Genomic DNA, 17,065 nt, shown 5'->3' with positions numbered 1-17,065 from the left:
AACGGCGCCTTACTAACCTCAATCGAATGGTATTGATGAACGTAAAAATTGGACACTAAAAGAGATGATGAATGTCTTGTTGATAAATTCAGGCTTACCTCAAAACTTGTGGGGGGAAGCAATATTATCGACAAATCACATTCTCAACAAAATCCCTCATAAGAAAAGTGATAAAACTCCATACGAACTATGGAAAGGCCGCAAGCCATCGTACAAATACCTGAAAGTGTGGGGGTGCTTTGTTGGATCGAGACGCACTAGAGGGGGGGTGAATAGCGCGCGCGGCTATTTCATTTTTCGGAATCGTAAAACCGTTCGAGTAAATGCAGCGGAAATAAAAACAATCACACAAAGAGGCAAACTATTTACTTCGTTCGGAGCCTAGATCAACTCCTACTCGAAGGCCCGCGATCCTTGATCGCTTTCGGTGGGCAACAACTATAAGCACGATAATTTGTACAAGTATAGGAATTTACAGTTCATAAACTTTATACCGACAACTAAAGATGGAGAAGCGTAGTTCCGGGTTGTTGGTATCGCGTCGCAGCACTTCTGGATCGTCAGGTTCGCAGCACGTAGCAAGAGATTATTCAGAGAGAGTTGTTCTTGAAGAGGTGCTCGAACACTGCTTATAAAGGGTGCTGGAGGCGCCTCCAAGGCTATCCGAGGCGCCTCCAAGCCCCGGGTTGCACGCGTCGATAAGCGCTGATCAAGTCGCGCATTATCCCTCTGAAGGCGCCTTCATGCGCCTTCAAGGCGCCTCCATGTTGCGGTCCAAGGCGCCTTCACTGCCCTTTAAGGCGCCTCCAACTCCAGCGCACAGCCAGCTCACCTTCGCACCCGAGGCGCCTCCAAGCTCCATGGAGGCGCCTCGGACACTGTTCATCCCAGGCTAATGTTGCTCTTTTGTCCCTGCACAATGTGTTAGTCTACAAATTACACACATATCCTACAAGACAAAGTTAGCACACATAATATCATAAATATGAATGAAAGTTCGACAGTCTCCGGACTGTCCGGGTCTGACTTCGGATTTCCGACCGGAAACCCTAGGTCGACCCGACGCCTACTGTTCCCTCTACGGGGAACGCGTCCTCACCTACTCCACTCAGGAGATTTACCTGTTGTCAGTCGATCCTCCAGATCGACTGGACTTTTGCTCAGCACTCGATGCTTCCGGACTTTCTCCTGGACATCCGCTTCCCGGCCAGTCCAGTCTTTCACCTGGTTCGCGACACCAGGACTTTCCACCTAGGGTTACCACCCCCTAGGAATTTTGCCTGAAGACATCGACCTACCAAGACTTTCCGCATAGGGTTACCACCCCCTATGACCTAGAGTTACCACCCCCTAGGGTTTTTCCCTTTGCCTAACCGCAACTAGGACTTTCCTGAAATCCTCAAGTAGACTTGTTAGAAAATAAAACACTTTAACTTTGAATCCTTTGCCATTATCAAAACACAAGTTCGATTATCGGATGCTTCCCGCACCAACATGCTTGGCAAAGGTCGAAGTACCTAAACCAAAGCAAGTAAAGATCGGACCTAAAACATTCGATGCGGTATTTGTCGAATATGCCCATAATAGTAGTGCATATCGTTTCCTAGTTCACAAATCAGACATTCCTGATATTCATGTGGGAACAACCATAGAATCTCGGAATGCGATATTCTTTGAAAACGAATTCCCAAATAAGAAGGAAAACGTTGAAAATGATAACAACGGAAGTTCAAACGAAAATGATGTTACCGAACTTATCTGTTATAAAAGGACTATTGACAATCAAAGCGAAGGGTCACGTCGTAGCAAACGGGCTAGAACTGAGAAATTGTTTGGGCCAGATTTCATGATTTTCATGTCAGAAATGGACCCAAGAACATTAAGTGAAGCTCTTTCTAGTCCCGATGCTCCAATGTGGAAAGAAGCTGTCAACAGTGAAATCGAATCCATTATGAATAATCATACTTGGGAATTAGTAGACCTTCCTTCTGGTAATAAACCATTAGGTTGTAAGTGGATACTAAAACGCAAGTATAAAGCTGATGGATCAATTGACAAGTATAAGGCCAGACTTGTAGCCAAGGGGTACAAGCAAGAGGAAGGCCTTAATTACTTCGATACCTACTCACCGGTGACAAGGATTACGTCCATACGAGTGCTAATAGCCATTGCAGCATTGTATGATCTTGAAATACATCAAATGGATGTTAAGTCTGCGTTCTTAAATGGTGAGTTGGAAGAAGAAATTTATATGGAGCAACCCGAGGGGTTTGTGGCTCCAGGAAATGAGAAAAAGGTGTATTGACTTGTTAAGTCATTATACGGACTTAAGCAAGTGCCTAAACAATGGAACGAAAAATTTGACAAAGTAATGTTGTCAAACAAATTCAGAATAAATGAATGTGACAAATGCATTTATGTCAAAGACACACCTAAATGTTATGTAATCATCTGTCTATACATAGATGACATGTTAATAATGGGCAGTAATCATGATATAATCATGACTACAAAGAAAATGTTGACCAAAAATTTCGATATGAAAGATATGGGTCAAGTAGATGTTATATTGGGAATTAAAATTCTCAGGACATCAGAAGGGATAGTTCTGACACAATCCCATTATGTAGAGTTAGTATTGAAAAGATTCAATGCGTACGATCTCTCTACAGTAAAAACACCTATGGATCTAAGTCAACACTTAGTGAAAAACCATGGTGAGACCTTATCGCAGTTGGAATATTCTCGGATAATAGGCAATTTGATGTATCTCACAAACTGCACATGTCTGGATATTGCATGTGCGGTCAACAAGCTGAGTCGTTTTACGAGTGATCCAAACGACACCCATTGGAAAGCATTGATGCGAGTTCTTAGATATTTGAAATATACTATGAACTATGGATTACATTACGGAAAATATCCAGCTGTACTGGAGGGATATTGTGATGCTAATTGGATATCAGATACAAAAGACTCCAAATCCACTAGTGGATATGTTTTCACGATCGGTGGGGGAGTAGTATCTTGGAAATCCACTAAGCAGACGTGCATTGCTCGGTCAACTATGGAATCCGAGTTTATAGCACTAGACAAAGCAGCTGAGGAAGCTGAATGACTGCGGAATTTCTTGGAAGATATTCCGAGCTGGACGAAACCTGTGCCTGCCATACTGATCCACTGTGATAGTCAATCGGTAATTGGAAGGGCACAGGGAAGTCACGACATATACGTCGTAGACATAATACCATTAGGTAGTTGATCTTGAATGGAATGATTGCAATCGACTATGTTAAGTCCAAAGATAATTTGGCAGATCCTCTTACGAAAGGGTTGAGTCGAGATCAAGTATACTGCTCATCAAGAGGAATGTGATTAAAAATCTACAACTAAAAAATGACTGTAGCGGTAACCCAACCTTGTTGACTGGAGATCCCAAGATCTTGGTTCAATGGGACAACGAAGTTACAGAAGTTGTGTTACAGCACATGAGATATTTTATCTCTATCCCAATCCTAGGATGAATTTGTGTTGTCCTACCTCATGTAATGAGGTAAAGCTTATGCTTTTAGTGACTTCTATACCTTATAAGGTGGAGTATGGTAGGATACTCCTGATAGAAGTGTCACCTATATGAGTGTGAAGACAGACCGCTTCAATGAAACACTCATGAATCCAAGATGGTGTCCATGGCTGAAACGGAACCAACCATGAGAACCTAAAGTAGGTGAGATAGGTCTCTATATGGGTATTATTGTCTTAGTATACACCAACAGCTGAGCAGTTCAAAACATCACGTTCGCTGCGCAGCCTAGTATACTCGATAGCATTCCACTATGGAAGGTTCAAAGCCACAAGCTACCTCTCCCGATGTAGTGACTTATCGATTAGACTCTTGTAAAGTGTCAGCATGCATACACGCATTGCATTAATTTTCATTCATGTGGGGGATTGTTGGATATTGGGGCCTTAATGGACTAATACGGTTTTGTGGAAAAATTAGAATGTCATCAATAGATAAAAGTCGTAATTGACTTCAAAATTGAAATCTACGTTTCGAGTAGATAAATTTAGACTATTAATTTGTTAAAAATCGATTAAAGGTGAATGAGAAATTAATTATTTAAAGTCGGCCCAAATAAATATTAATTATTAATTAATGATATATATAATAAAATGCATGGGAGAATAGTCCCACATCGGAAATTTTCGATGTGCATTTTTTGCTTATTAATGATGCTGTGTTAATGGAGTTAACTCAGAAAAAAACCAGGTACTCTCTTCTCAGGGGCGAGCAGGTGCTCGCACCTGTGAGCCCGCCACGTGCGCAATGGGCGCAATGGGCACTTTGCACTTACGCGTCGTCGCGAGGAACTTAAATTTATGCTCCAGAGGACATTGCAGTACCTATGTGGCACTCGGGTGACTGATACGTATCAGGCTCGTATCTGACATGCAATGCCTATATGGTATCCACATGGGCAAACGGATGACAATCGTTGATCAAAGAGGTGTGATGGATCGCTTGTGATGCGATCTAGAGCGTTGGATCGCGAAGAGTCACGATCTGACCGCTTGGGATGAGACTTGATATGAAGCGTCAGATCGAATGGATCAGTAGATCCAGATCCGATGGCTGATGACAATAGGCGAGATCTGAGGGTCACAACTCTTCAGATCTGATGGATGAGATTAAAGTGGGATATATGAAGGGTTATAACTCTTCAGAATGGACGATCCAGATCGATCCAGCCCAAAGAACACATCCTCTCACCCAAAAAGGCATTCAACCTCTTCATTTGGTATAAATAGAACCCTCCAGATGCTGGAAAGATCAATCGAATTATCGAATTCATCTATTCTACTCTCTCTTAAGCATTCATCTCATCTTGTGCATTTAAGAGTCCAAAAAGCCTACGAGAAGGTTCACTGGTCTCGAAATTCGGAGTGCTACGATTCCGAGACGTTCATCGTTGTATCTTAGGAATGAATTGCTGCTATCCGTTAGCACCGTAGTGGAACAATATCGTTTACGGAGATAGTGTTGAACACTAGCCTCGACGATCAGTATCAGTTTGCGCACTCCAGGAGATATCGGGAATAACAAGTTTGTGCCACTAATAACAGAGCATATTTCACAGATAAATCATACTTTAGAAGTTTCCAGCTTGTCGCATCAAAGATATGCATGTTCACTTTAAAATTGTAGTGACACTTCTGGCTTCTCTTTTCATAGGATGTATAGGAAAACGTGCACATGTTTTTGAAATACGTGCATAGACACTACAATAACATTATAAAAGAGATTCTCATTTACACATGAAGGTATACGCAATTTCGTTATTCTATTCACTTTTGCTATCGTTTGCTACTATTCTATATATCGTTGGAAATTAACTTAAGTGTCAGAGGGTTAACACTAAAAATTCCTTCCCGACTGAGCACTAACGCTTTTATATATATAATCTTAATTAATATCTATCAATTAAAAAATAAATATAAAATATTTAAAATAAATATAAAATGTCACATTCTAACTATCTAATTCTATCAGTTTAACAATAGTTAGATCCTCTAGATCGTAATTCTTGATTCATTTTTGGTGCAGAAATTATTAATAGATAAATTTTTATGGACCCTATTTATATAATAGTATAATAGATGAAATCCATAAAATTTTATTTAGGAATGAAATGATCTATTTTTGAATCTTACTTTGCAATCTAGAGCATCCGATCTCATCTAACACCGTCATCTAACACCGTCCAAGTCAGAGAGAGAAAAAAAAAGGTATCTACTGAGACTACTGCAGCATCCGCCGCCGCACGTGTCTCTCTCCACACCTCGTATTATTGATTCACTTCTCATCCAACGCCGTCAAGAAAGTCAACGTCACGTCGGCAGACGGTCGTCCCATTCTTTCTGAATTTATCCAATAGCCGCCCGCCACGTCTGACGGCGGGACCCATCGAGACCTGTCCGTTGCGATGATTGTACCAGAGGCGAGGCAGAAAACATGGAGAGGCATTTATAGGAATCGGAACCTTACGCAGCCGGATCGCACTCAGTTGGACGAATAGTGAATGGGAGCAGTGAGAGCGTGTGGACTGTATCTTGCAGCACATCCGAAGAGCCGTACGCGAAGTTTCACCTTCAAATCCAACGGTGTAGTCACGTTTTAGTTCCGCCGTTACGAGACGCCGTTTGAAAGCGAAAGACAGATATCTCTCACGCCCTGCTCTTTTCTTCACATATTTATTTATTTAGATAAATGTTTTATTTTCCCTCACTTCATTCATTCCGTACGAATCCGTTGGCTTATCCGAGAGCCGGAATTTGAGGCCGAGCTATGGCGGAGGCGGAGGCGGAGGTGGAGGTGGGCGATGCGAGCGCCGAGAAGGGTGCGCCGACGCCTCCGGAGAAGGCTAGGGCGGACGACCCGGAGGTCGTCTGTGTCGAGCTACCGGCGCCCGCAGGATGGACGAAGAAGGTATGGTTTGGGGAAATTCCTCCTGGTTTTCGTGTTTTTTCGCCTTAAAGTTCGTTTGCTTGCCCTAATTTTCCCTTTTATGGCTTCTATTTGAGTCGGGGGGCGTAGCTGATTGGTAGCTTGTCTTGGTTGATTTTCGTTGTGGATTCTAGGGTTTCCGTGCGTTATGATTCCTTTCCGTCGCTTTGTTTAGCGTAAGCGAGATGATTAGGGGAGTGACTCGAACTTCAACCTCTGTTTAGTTTTCTCTCTTCTGAGATTAAAAGAATTTCTAAATGAGTTGCGAAGATATAATTACAGAAAAGTCGCTTGATTGCTTCACTTATACTCAACTTCATTTCGAATATGAAGCCTACCTTAGTATCTCAGGAGTTAGCCTCTACCTCATATAGTGATTTCGACACTTCAATATTTGGAAAAGAAGATAGGACTCGTTGGAGAAGTCCTGAACCTAAAATATGACTGTGGGACTAAATCCATTACACTAATAGCCCTATTAATTTGACACTTTTAACACATTCCTCAAGCTGGAGCATTTGATTCTACCTATGTTCAGCTTGCTATATAGAAATTAGCATAGGAAAAATATAAACTTAAATTAACCACACAAAAAATGAAAAGACTGTTAAGTTTGGGAATAGTTGATACACCACACATATAATGATTCCCTCAATCTCATGCCATCATAGGACCAAATGAAATCTTTGACCCCCAATCAGCACTTCAACAAGAAAGGTTAGAGAGAGAGGATGAAGCGAAATGAGAATGACAGAGATTTCAGGAATTAATCTCTAGAGTGGACTACTTCTTGAAGCTATGTATAACAACATGCAGTAGGTTGAGGGGATTAAAGGAAAGCATCCAAGATCTTTAAAAGGAAAATTGGAAAACACCACTTGATCCTTTATTGGACATATCAATATAAGAATAAGACATTTTCTCCCATAAGACAGGGTGCTAGAAACAGAGAAGCAAAACTTGCTATATTTAGGGAGGGAGAACAAAGAATGAGAAGATTACTAAGAATTGCTTGCTACTTGCTATATCAGCAGGAAGAGGGCAGAAATTAATGTAGAACAAGAAATTCTAGCAGAGAGGTGTTGAAATCAGAATCTGTTGTGAAGGAGAATACTGAGGAGAAATCCAATATATCAGAATCTGCTGAAAAAAAAGGGATTTTGGTGTGATTTGGTAATCTCATGCTTGCAATGGATTAGGTGAATCCGCTGTAGTCGCACTCTTACTGAATCTACAAGCAAATCTGGAATCTCCAGAACAAGACTCGGAAGAAGTAGACACTGGAGAAGAGAGCATTGGCCTAGGAGCAGTGGCAGCATGGTTGCAATGACAGAAGATGACATGAGGGTGCCTCTTTGTGGGCGCAGTAGGGGTGTGTTACAAATATGGTGAAGAAGTGCTGTACCTTTTTTGTGTCGGGAAGGAGCCAATGGTGGTTGCTGACACTTTTTGGATAGATAAAATGGAGGTTAAGGTGAGGTATGGTGGATCCAAATGCAAGCAGTGTCAACGATGTTGCTTGAGGATGCCAGAGGAGTCTGCAGGTTTGAAATAGACACACCGAGAAGGAACTCTTGCTTCTGTTTTTGCAAGAGGTGATGAGAGCTACCTCTGGCAAAGGTGAAAAGGATGAAAAGGAAAGCAGAAGGTGATGGGGTGTTTGTTGTTAGGTTGTTGTAGGGGTCCAAGAATTGCTTGATGGGGTCATCGGTGATGGGCATGCAATGTGGTTGAATGCTCGATGAGGTTATGGTCTTATGGAAGTAGATGCCATGGTTGTGTGAATGAGGAGGGTCCAAGAATTATCACAAGTCATTGAGAAGAGGAATAGGATGCAATGGTGGAGCTTGCAAACAAGAACGAGAAAATGTTGGAAAATATCAAATACTAAATTCGGTTCTAATATCAAATATTGCTATCAAACACATTTTTAAAGAATTGTTTGAAAAAGAAAGTGGAAACAAAGGGAAAACAATTCAAAACTACCACGTAAGCCAGAAATTGAATATGTGATTGTAGGTTCAATAATAAAAAAAATCTAGAAAATATTAAGATGGATGAACATGAAACTTATGTGAGAACTTTAGATATTTTTGTCGGAATACTTAGGATCAGAAACTAGTTAGTATGCATGCATGAAACTTCAATACAGCTTGCCTTATTCTATGGATTAGATGTGAAAAAAAAATAATATAGCATAAGCGAATGTTAAATTGATGTGTGAAGTTATTAGGAATGATAAGATAAAAATTAAAAAATACCACTATCTCAAGGACAGGAAAGTAGTCAAACCGACAAAACACATAATACCACATCTTACTCTCGAAGCCTTAGCATCATGACTAAGTTTATTATAAATTACTTTGTCATTGATACTAGTAGGAATAATATCCAACTACCAAATAATACCAAAAATGTTCTCTATATGATCCAGTAAGTAAAAACAAGTTATTGCCCTTGGACTATGGTGAAACGGTAAGGCATTTCAACCGTTAACCAGACATCTAAGATTCGATTCCTAACTACGCCGTACTCTCTGGTGGGATGACATACCTAAGAACACTAGCAGTTAGATGTCGGATTGTGAGCGCTTCCCAACAGTTATTTCATGGTCACCTCCAAGATTAGTCGGTTCGAAGAGTTTTATACCTGGATTAGAAAAAAAATAAGTTATTTTTGAAAAATTAAAGAAATAACTAAAGTATTCTATGCATTCCTGTCAACAAACAACAATTTGAATAATTAGATATAAAAAAAAAAATTCTCAATATAGATATGCTAGTTCTAATAACTCTGATTATTAATTACCATTTATACTAACTGATAATAATGCATACTGTTCTATTTTTAATTATCCTTCTAAATATAACTTGTACTTGTTTGAAGTCATTATAATTATACTGGTGGCTGATCTTTTCTTTTTACAAATATAACTAATATCTCTATTTTAGACCTAAAGTGGGAAACAATTAGATGCACTTCAATAAATTATAAAATGGTAGAACAAACGTCTGTCTCACATGCGTACACATGCACCATATTTCATTTTATTGTAGATGGCAATAAGAGCTCCCAGATTACAGTCAGTTGATCATGACTTTTGCTGCTTGTTAACATCGTTCTTGGCATCTTAAAACAAAAAATCGACATTTGATGTAGTTTTAAAATAAAATTGAGATAGGGTTGAAATTGTAAGGTTTAAATTAAAATTATTTTATTAGACAATTAAAATTTATAAGTTTCTAAAAATTGTAAGCTTTTATTTTGATGTAGTAAAAAAAAATAGGGAGTTATATTTTATTTTGGGGATTTGTCATCTATTTATGATAGGTTATTTTAGATGAATGTTTTTTTTCTTTTGTTTACAATAATGGTTCCTGAATCATCATATAAGATATTCTTCAATTTTAATAAAATCCTTTTGACTTTCTTTTGTGTGTGAGTTACTATTCTATCTGTGGGATATAGTTATTCTTCAAGTTACATCAACTTGGCATCAAAGCTATGGGCGAGTTTTGTTCAATTTTGGTGTTGCATCAGCATTCCTTCTATCAACTCTAACTTTTTTATATGCGTTGTTCTTACAGCTGCTCTTTATTCTCCTTTCTATCTCTTCCCATATTTAGTTTGTATCCATAGCCATATCCTTTCCATGCATACAAATTCAAAATCCACATCAAGTAGCAAAAATATCAGTCATCAAAAAGTTATCATCTGCTAGATTTGGGAAGTTTAATTTTGTTGAGGAGACACAAGGTTTTGACCTTTACAAATATGACACAAAAGGAATGTGTTGGCAACTTTGTGTTGGAAGTGGACTACTAAGGTGATGGTTCTACAAAAACACTTCACACTTGCATTATTTATTTTACTCCGCTTCATTTTTCTGTAAAAGAAAAGAGGTTTTGAAAGGATGATTTTAGTTATATAAAATTCTAAGAGGTATTTAAATACTAATTTATGGAATCAGATTTTATTAGCTTATTGTCCTTAAATTTTACAAAGTGTTCTCATTTTTAAATTCTTTAACTTGTTATCTAGCAAAGTATAAGTTTTTATGCTTTGTCAAGAACAACAAACAAATTTGAATTAGTGGTTTGATTTTGTATCCTCTAAAGTATATATGAGGGTATTTTGTTTGTTTTGGCTACATTTTAGTACTTCGTTCCATCAAACAATGTGTCTCGTTACTTTTTCTCTTTTTGTACAATTCATTATTTCTTATGCCTACTTTTTTTATATGAGTTCAAAGCCTTTTCTAATAACACCAAAGATATTTGAAGTTGGGCTCTGTTCGATGTTGGTAAACCTAAGTATAATCTTACTGCATCCACATGGGTTCCAAACTGTCGAAATCTTTTAAGATAAATTTCTAGGGCCATTGTTGAGTTTGTTGATAACCCTTAATAGGCAGCCTCCATGTAAAAAAATTGATGTTTTTATGAAATGGTTAATTTGAAAAATAAAATAGGAGTGAAATGGGAGACAATACTGGTCTTGAATCCTTGTTATGACAACTGACATCAATCAGGTTCTTTAGTCTTTTGAATTCACCTTATCCCTTTGGCTCCACTGACATGACCCTATTAGGTCGGTTAGTTGCATTGATTTTTTAAAAAATTATCAATTATTTCTGAAATAGCTCTACAAACTCATCCAGACCTATCATTCAAAAGCTCAAGATAGAGTGTATATCTTATTAGCTGATTTATGTTTTTCCATGTGTTAAATATTTTCTCTTTTTTGTTGTCTGAATCTATCTCTTCATTTCAGGTGTTTATGATCTCAGTTTTTGAAAACCAACGTTGGTATCAACTTATTATAATCACAACGAATGTCCATATTTCAGCAACATACTGATTTTGTTTGTATATTGGATTAATATTATTTTAAGATGAATATAAAAGCCAGCTATGACCATGCAGAGCTGCAAGACTAGTGTGGAAATAAATTTGCCAGTGCTTTCTGTTGAGAAATGTATGGTAATCTATTCTCAATGAATGGAGTGCCATAGATTCTGCATTAACACAGCCTATGCTAATTTCCTTAAGAGGATGATGGCCATCTTCTTGCCTCTTGACTTTTATTTGATTTGTTACTTTTTCAGGCAAGTACAGAAAAGTATAATACTGGGTTGTTATTCCATATTTTCTATAAGAGAAAAACATTTAGTCTTTAATCCAACGATAGCATTTTGCTACTTCCTTTTAACTTATTTACAACCTCTAGGGCAAAAGAGGTTTTGTCACAGCCAGACAATACATTGACAAAGATTCTATGTAGGCTCCTGATACATGCCTTAATACCTTCTCTCTGAAACTTTCCTACGTGTACTGATTCTTAAAAAGCTTAAGATGGTTCTTTTATGTTCTACCTTCATTATGATACTAAGAGTGCTAATTTTCTAGATATGCAATGATACTGAAGATTCTTCTATCTTTCTGATTGCGTGACAATTGTCCAATTCTTCTCTATCCTTAGATAGCTTCCTTTCTGAGTGAGTGATGAAAACCTAATATGCTGTTGATATTATTTTCCCATTTTTTAAAAAATATTTATTTGATTTGTTTATATGCATATGCGTTTAAGATAATAGCAAACAGTTATTGTATTTCACATCCATCAACACTGTAATGTATACATTTTTGGAACTGACAGTTCTTACTGAACGAGGATGCAAGTCCAAGAAAGAATGAGATTGTGTTCATATCGCCAACTGGTGAGGAGATTAAGAATAAGAGACACTTACAGCAATACTTGAAGTCACATCCTGGAGGTCCTCCTTCGAGTGAATTTGACTGGGGAACTGGTATCTTCACTTTCTGAGTATTTCCTAATGCGTGTTAGAGTTCCACAATTTTGCAAAATACATGTATATAAAATATTGCACAAATGAATCTGTATTTTGGTTCATCCATCAAAAACTTTTATGCAGGTGACACTCCAAGGCGTTCTGCAAGAATTAAGGAGAGAGCTAAGCCAGCAGATACCCCAGAAGATGAGAAGCCAAAAAAGCGAGAAAGGAAATCAAGTTCGAAGAAATCAACAAAAGACAAGAAGGATAATGAAGATCGATTTGATGCCACTTCGGAGGCAAAAGAGAATGTTGTGACAGAAGAAGCTAAAGCATCAACTGATGTGGAAATGCAGGATACTGAAGATGAAAACAAGGTCAAAGCTGAAAATGAAAACAAGGTTAATTGTGAAGCTTTAATAACTGGGACTGAAGTAAATGAGGTTATTGCTACCGAAGAGATTGCAGTGAATGAGGATACCTCTGTGAAAGTTGTGAATGAGGGTGCAGACGAGCCAAATTCAACCTTAGAAACTGACAGAAACGTTCAAGAGAAAACTGCTGCTAATTTGGGGAACAATGATACAGAAACAGCAACTGAAGCTGATAAGCCAGCTGACTCAAACGTATCGCTTCTGCCAGACGGCTCAAAAAATTTGTCAGCAGCTAAAGACAACGACGGGGATCCAACAGGGAATAATATTCAGGAGGATTCGGTCTCTGCTGTCCCCAAGGATGTTCCTTCGGGGAACAGTGGTGATGCACAGCATTTGCCCAAGGCTTCTCCTATTAAAACTTAGTATATTGTCATCTAGACCATGGTTTCTTGATTCTAGGTTTTAGTGCCATCTTTTGGACTGTTTGTAGTATGCACTTGTAACTAGCGCAAATATGCTGCTACTCCACTAAATGTTGTGACCATATATGCATGAATCTTCTGCATGTCCTGTAGGTAGATTGTAATCTTACCGTGAAACTTATTCCTCATCTGATACTCGGTTGTCAATGCATGATTTGTATTTAACTTTCATTTCAGAATTGTTGTCACATGAATTTTATTGGTGGTAGTGTCTCAAATACGTTTGGTACAGCTCTCACCAGGTGAATTGATCTATCATTGTACTGAAAACTTTAAAACTGAGACCGTGAGAGTATTTTGGACAAAAGCGTTTTGAAAATAAAAGATCGGTTTCACTATTCATTTCTCAAAACAATTAATTAGACAATTAATTTAAAGGGTGATAATGATGACCTGCTCAAATGGTCGCCATACAGAGAACGGATGTGATGAGGCTCGCACCACAAGCACAATTCATGCGGTTGTTTTGGGGAAAAAAATTCTGGTATCACATGAAAAAGGCACCTAAATAGAGTAGAAACAGAATCATGATCTGAATTGGATTATCTGTGCTTGAATGTTCAACGATAACGACGGAGAGATAATGTCTGGTTCCGCTTCCAGGTTGCCCTTCGAGATGGCCTGGCCTTGTGATGGCGATGACCTTTGCCACGGAGACCTCGGTACTTCTTACCAGCCGAAGTGAGTCCGCGAAGCTCACGGTGTTTATGAACACCCTTGCAGATCCAGTTGATCCTGGGGTCATTGCGGATAACTGTGTGGGCTGCATCGACAAGGATAACCTCAAAATACTTGTAGGTAGAATCCTGTGCGACACAAGACCACAAGTTATAGAGATCGGATCACTTGGAGCAAAACTGTATAAAGGGCAATACTGTCAAACAACAAAATTTATCAGACCTCATTAACCCAGTAGGAGTTTAGCACCCTGAGGCCTCCCAACTTCCGGCCAGCTCTCTCCTCAGCTACCGACCTCTTGTTCCTTTGGAATTTAAGTTGAGTGATACCCTGATTTTTGGGTTTCCCATACACAATACCTTTAGGAACTGGTCTCTTCCTGCCACCACGTCTGACACGGACACGATAAATGACATAACCCTACATCCCGAAAGCAATCATTATAAGCATGAACAAAAAAACATAAGAAAAATGATCAAATATATAACCTTAAGACCATCTCCAACCCATAATATCATATTTGGTATAGTTTTCACAACAAAATGATATAATTTCAAAACCAAATACTATTTCAACTCCAACCTACCGATTCCATATCACACAAAAAAAAAAAAGAAATTTTTTCTTATTCATAATTTAATTATCAACCTACATTTAAATTTATTAATATGTTTATATGATAATTATTATATTTAAAATTAATATTTCATTAACATTTGATAGGTTAATTTTTTTTTAAAATTCAACATCCAACTAATATATATATAAAATTATGATTTTCATTTTTAATTTTTACTACATTGTCAGGCATAAATATATTTTAAAAATAGTATAAAATCACACAATTAGGATAAAATATTTTACTATTTTTTATTTAAAACAAACAATAACACTTGATTAAAAATACAATATTACATACTTTAACTTTGAGAATTACTATATTATTCTAAATGCTCAATTAACAATCTCTAAGGACAATATGAACTTCTTTGAGGTGGACTCTAGATGTTAAGCCCACGGTAGATGATATAGTACTCAATTTAGAATGCTCAATCAACACATTACACATCTCTAAGGACAATATGAACATCTTTGAGGTGGCGACTCTAGATGTTAAGCCCACGGTAGATGATATAGTACTAGATTTGAAGAGTTTCTAGCTCAATAAAGACAAAAAAGCTCATATTATACTTCAAAATGCATTAATTAAGCATTTATGAGTAATCCTGAAAGTTAAAGTCTTGTAATATTATATTTTCAATTAAGTGTTGTTTGTTCTAAATAAAAAATAGTAAAATATTTTATATTAATTGTGTATGATTTTATAATATTTTTAAAATATATTTATGCCTGAACAATTATGTAATAAAAATTAAAAATGAAAATCATAATTTTTTATATATATTAATTGGATGCTGAATTTTTAAAAATTTAATCTATCAAATATTAATGAAGTATTAATTTTAAATATAATAATTATATCATATAAAAATATTAATAAATTTAAATGTACATTGATAATTAAATTATGAATAAAAAATAGAATATTCTAAAGAATATTCTTTTTTGGTGTGATATGGTATGGGTGGATTGGAAAAATGCACCAATTTGATGTGAATACTACACCAAATATGGTGTTATGGGTTGGAGATGGTCCAAGGGTACTTGCCAATAATGAATACAAGGAAAATACTCATACAAACAGGAAACTGAACGCACGTGATTAGAGTCTGAAGTTAAGAACAAATGAAACAAATAAGAAGAAAACAATAGGATGTACTAATTTCTTCTTAGACAACTGAACTCATAGTCCATTCTAATTTCATTGAGTAACAGAGGAAGAACCGTCATATAAAATACAAGATGGTTAAGGGAATTCCTAGACTATAGCTAATAGTTCCAGGACTTGCAACTACAATCGAGGAAGTAAGACTGAAGAAATGGGACGCGATCCTGGATTAGGTTATTGCCATGTCATAATCATTGTGCAAACTAACCGTCAAGAACCTACAAGTATACCTTTAATCCATCAGGAACCAATACGAATGGAAGATCAAATAGCTACATTCCACTGATAAAGTAATGCATTTTGCATCCTAATAGATATCGTGTTAGAGCATGGCAGACGTCGAGGAAAAGTGAGAGGTTATGGAAATGAGCACACAGCAATGAGATCCATTAAGATTCAAATAGTCACAGGAAAAACATAAAATAAAAGCGAGAAAAAAAGCATTAAAATCTTGGTAAAGAGCAAAAATAGCGGAAATCGTTCATGGATCGTAACCTGCTTTGCCTTGTAACCAAGGCGTCGAGCCTTGTCAGGGCGCGTCGGCCTGGTGACGCGGACGATGGACGGAAGCTGGCGGTATTCCCAGCAGCGAACCCTCTGCAGGAAACGCATCACATCCGACTGCTTCTTCCTCCATAGCTCCGATACGTATTTGTAAGCCCCTGAAATCCAACCCACAGAATCGACCACTAAAATCACACAAAATAAAATGCAACAACCGGAGAAGCAAGCAAGATGAAACCTCTAAAAGGAGATGAACAAAAGAGGAGGGAGAGAGAAATGCGGCTCACCCATTGCTCGGGAGAAATGTTCTGGACCTTCCGCTTAGGGTTTCCTTGCAGTGACAACGACTGTATTTAAAGAGAGCGACGAGTTCTTGTGGTCGTTGGATGCGTTAGCCCAATCATGAACGTTCATTTTTACCCTTCGCTGAGCTCGGCGTGTTTTGGATCCGGAGCTTTACGATCCGTGCCTAAAGTACGATGGACCGTCAGATCTTGTTTCATATTTTACTAGTAAATTATTTCCACATTTTTAAAATTTAATAATATAAATATGAAATAATTGAATTAAACAAAGAATTTTAACAATTACATATAGTCGATACTTTATTTTGGAAATTGAGGAATTCGAGAAGCGACTTCTGGCTTCCAGAAGGCCGACCACTGCACAAAGAGATCCATATACTGATATATAAGTCATGAGTGATAATAAAACTATCATCACAACATTCCCTCAAAATAATCGCATATTTTTAAGAATGAAGATCATGATCCTTTGCCCGAGGAAATCAAACACCTAGTTATCTTAGCGACCCTCTAAAATAGTCTCATACTTTTTTAAATGGGATAAATCACAAGTAAGGGTGGTCATTTGATTCGAATTCGGATTAACTGGTTCGGAATGGCGGGTTAACAGATGAGAACATCAAAATCT

General features: G+C 37.6%; 2 protein-coding genes across 2 annotated transcripts; one reads left to right on the top strand and one right to left on the bottom strand.

The window, feature by feature from the left end:
- Nucleotides 1-6,268: 6,268 nt before the first annotated feature.
- LOC122056254 (methyl-CpG-binding domain-containing protein 11-like) lies at nucleotides 6,269-13,332 on the top strand. Its single transcript, XM_042618126.1, has 3 exons — nucleotides 6,269-6,490; nucleotides 12,167-12,317; nucleotides 12,444-13,332. Exons 1-3 carry the CDS (start codon nucleotides 6,350-6,352, stop codon nucleotides 13,100-13,102), a joined length of 951 nt encoding a protein of 316 aa, XP_042474060.1. The 5' UTR covers nucleotides 6,269-6,349; the 3' UTR covers nucleotides 13,103-13,332.
- A 139-nt stretch (nucleotides 13,333-13,471) lies between these two features.
- Nucleotides 13,472-16,471, bottom strand: LOC122056255 (60S ribosomal protein L15-2-like). Its single transcript, XM_042618127.1, has 4 exons — nucleotides 16,420-16,471; nucleotides 16,124-16,290; nucleotides 14,062-14,259; nucleotides 13,472-13,967 (listed from the first exon to the last, which is right to left on the bottom strand). The coding sequence occupies exons 1-4, from the start codon at nucleotides 16,421-16,423 to the stop codon at nucleotides 13,722-13,724; spliced, it is 615 nt and encodes a 204-aa protein (XP_042474061.1). The 5' UTR covers nucleotides 16,424-16,471; the 3' UTR covers nucleotides 13,472-13,721.
- Nucleotides 16,472-17,065: the final 594 nt, after the last annotated feature.

Source organism: Zingiber officinale, chromosome 3B (genome assembly GCF_018446385.1).
Source record: "Zingiber officinale cultivar Zhangliang chromosome 3B, Zo_v1.1, whole genome shotgun sequence".
Classification (NCBI taxonomy): Eukaryota; Viridiplantae; Streptophyta; class Magnoliopsida; order Zingiberales; family Zingiberaceae; genus Zingiber; species Zingiber officinale.
Note: the sequence above shows the minus strand (reverse complement) of the source record. Positions and strands in the feature narration are given on the sequence as shown.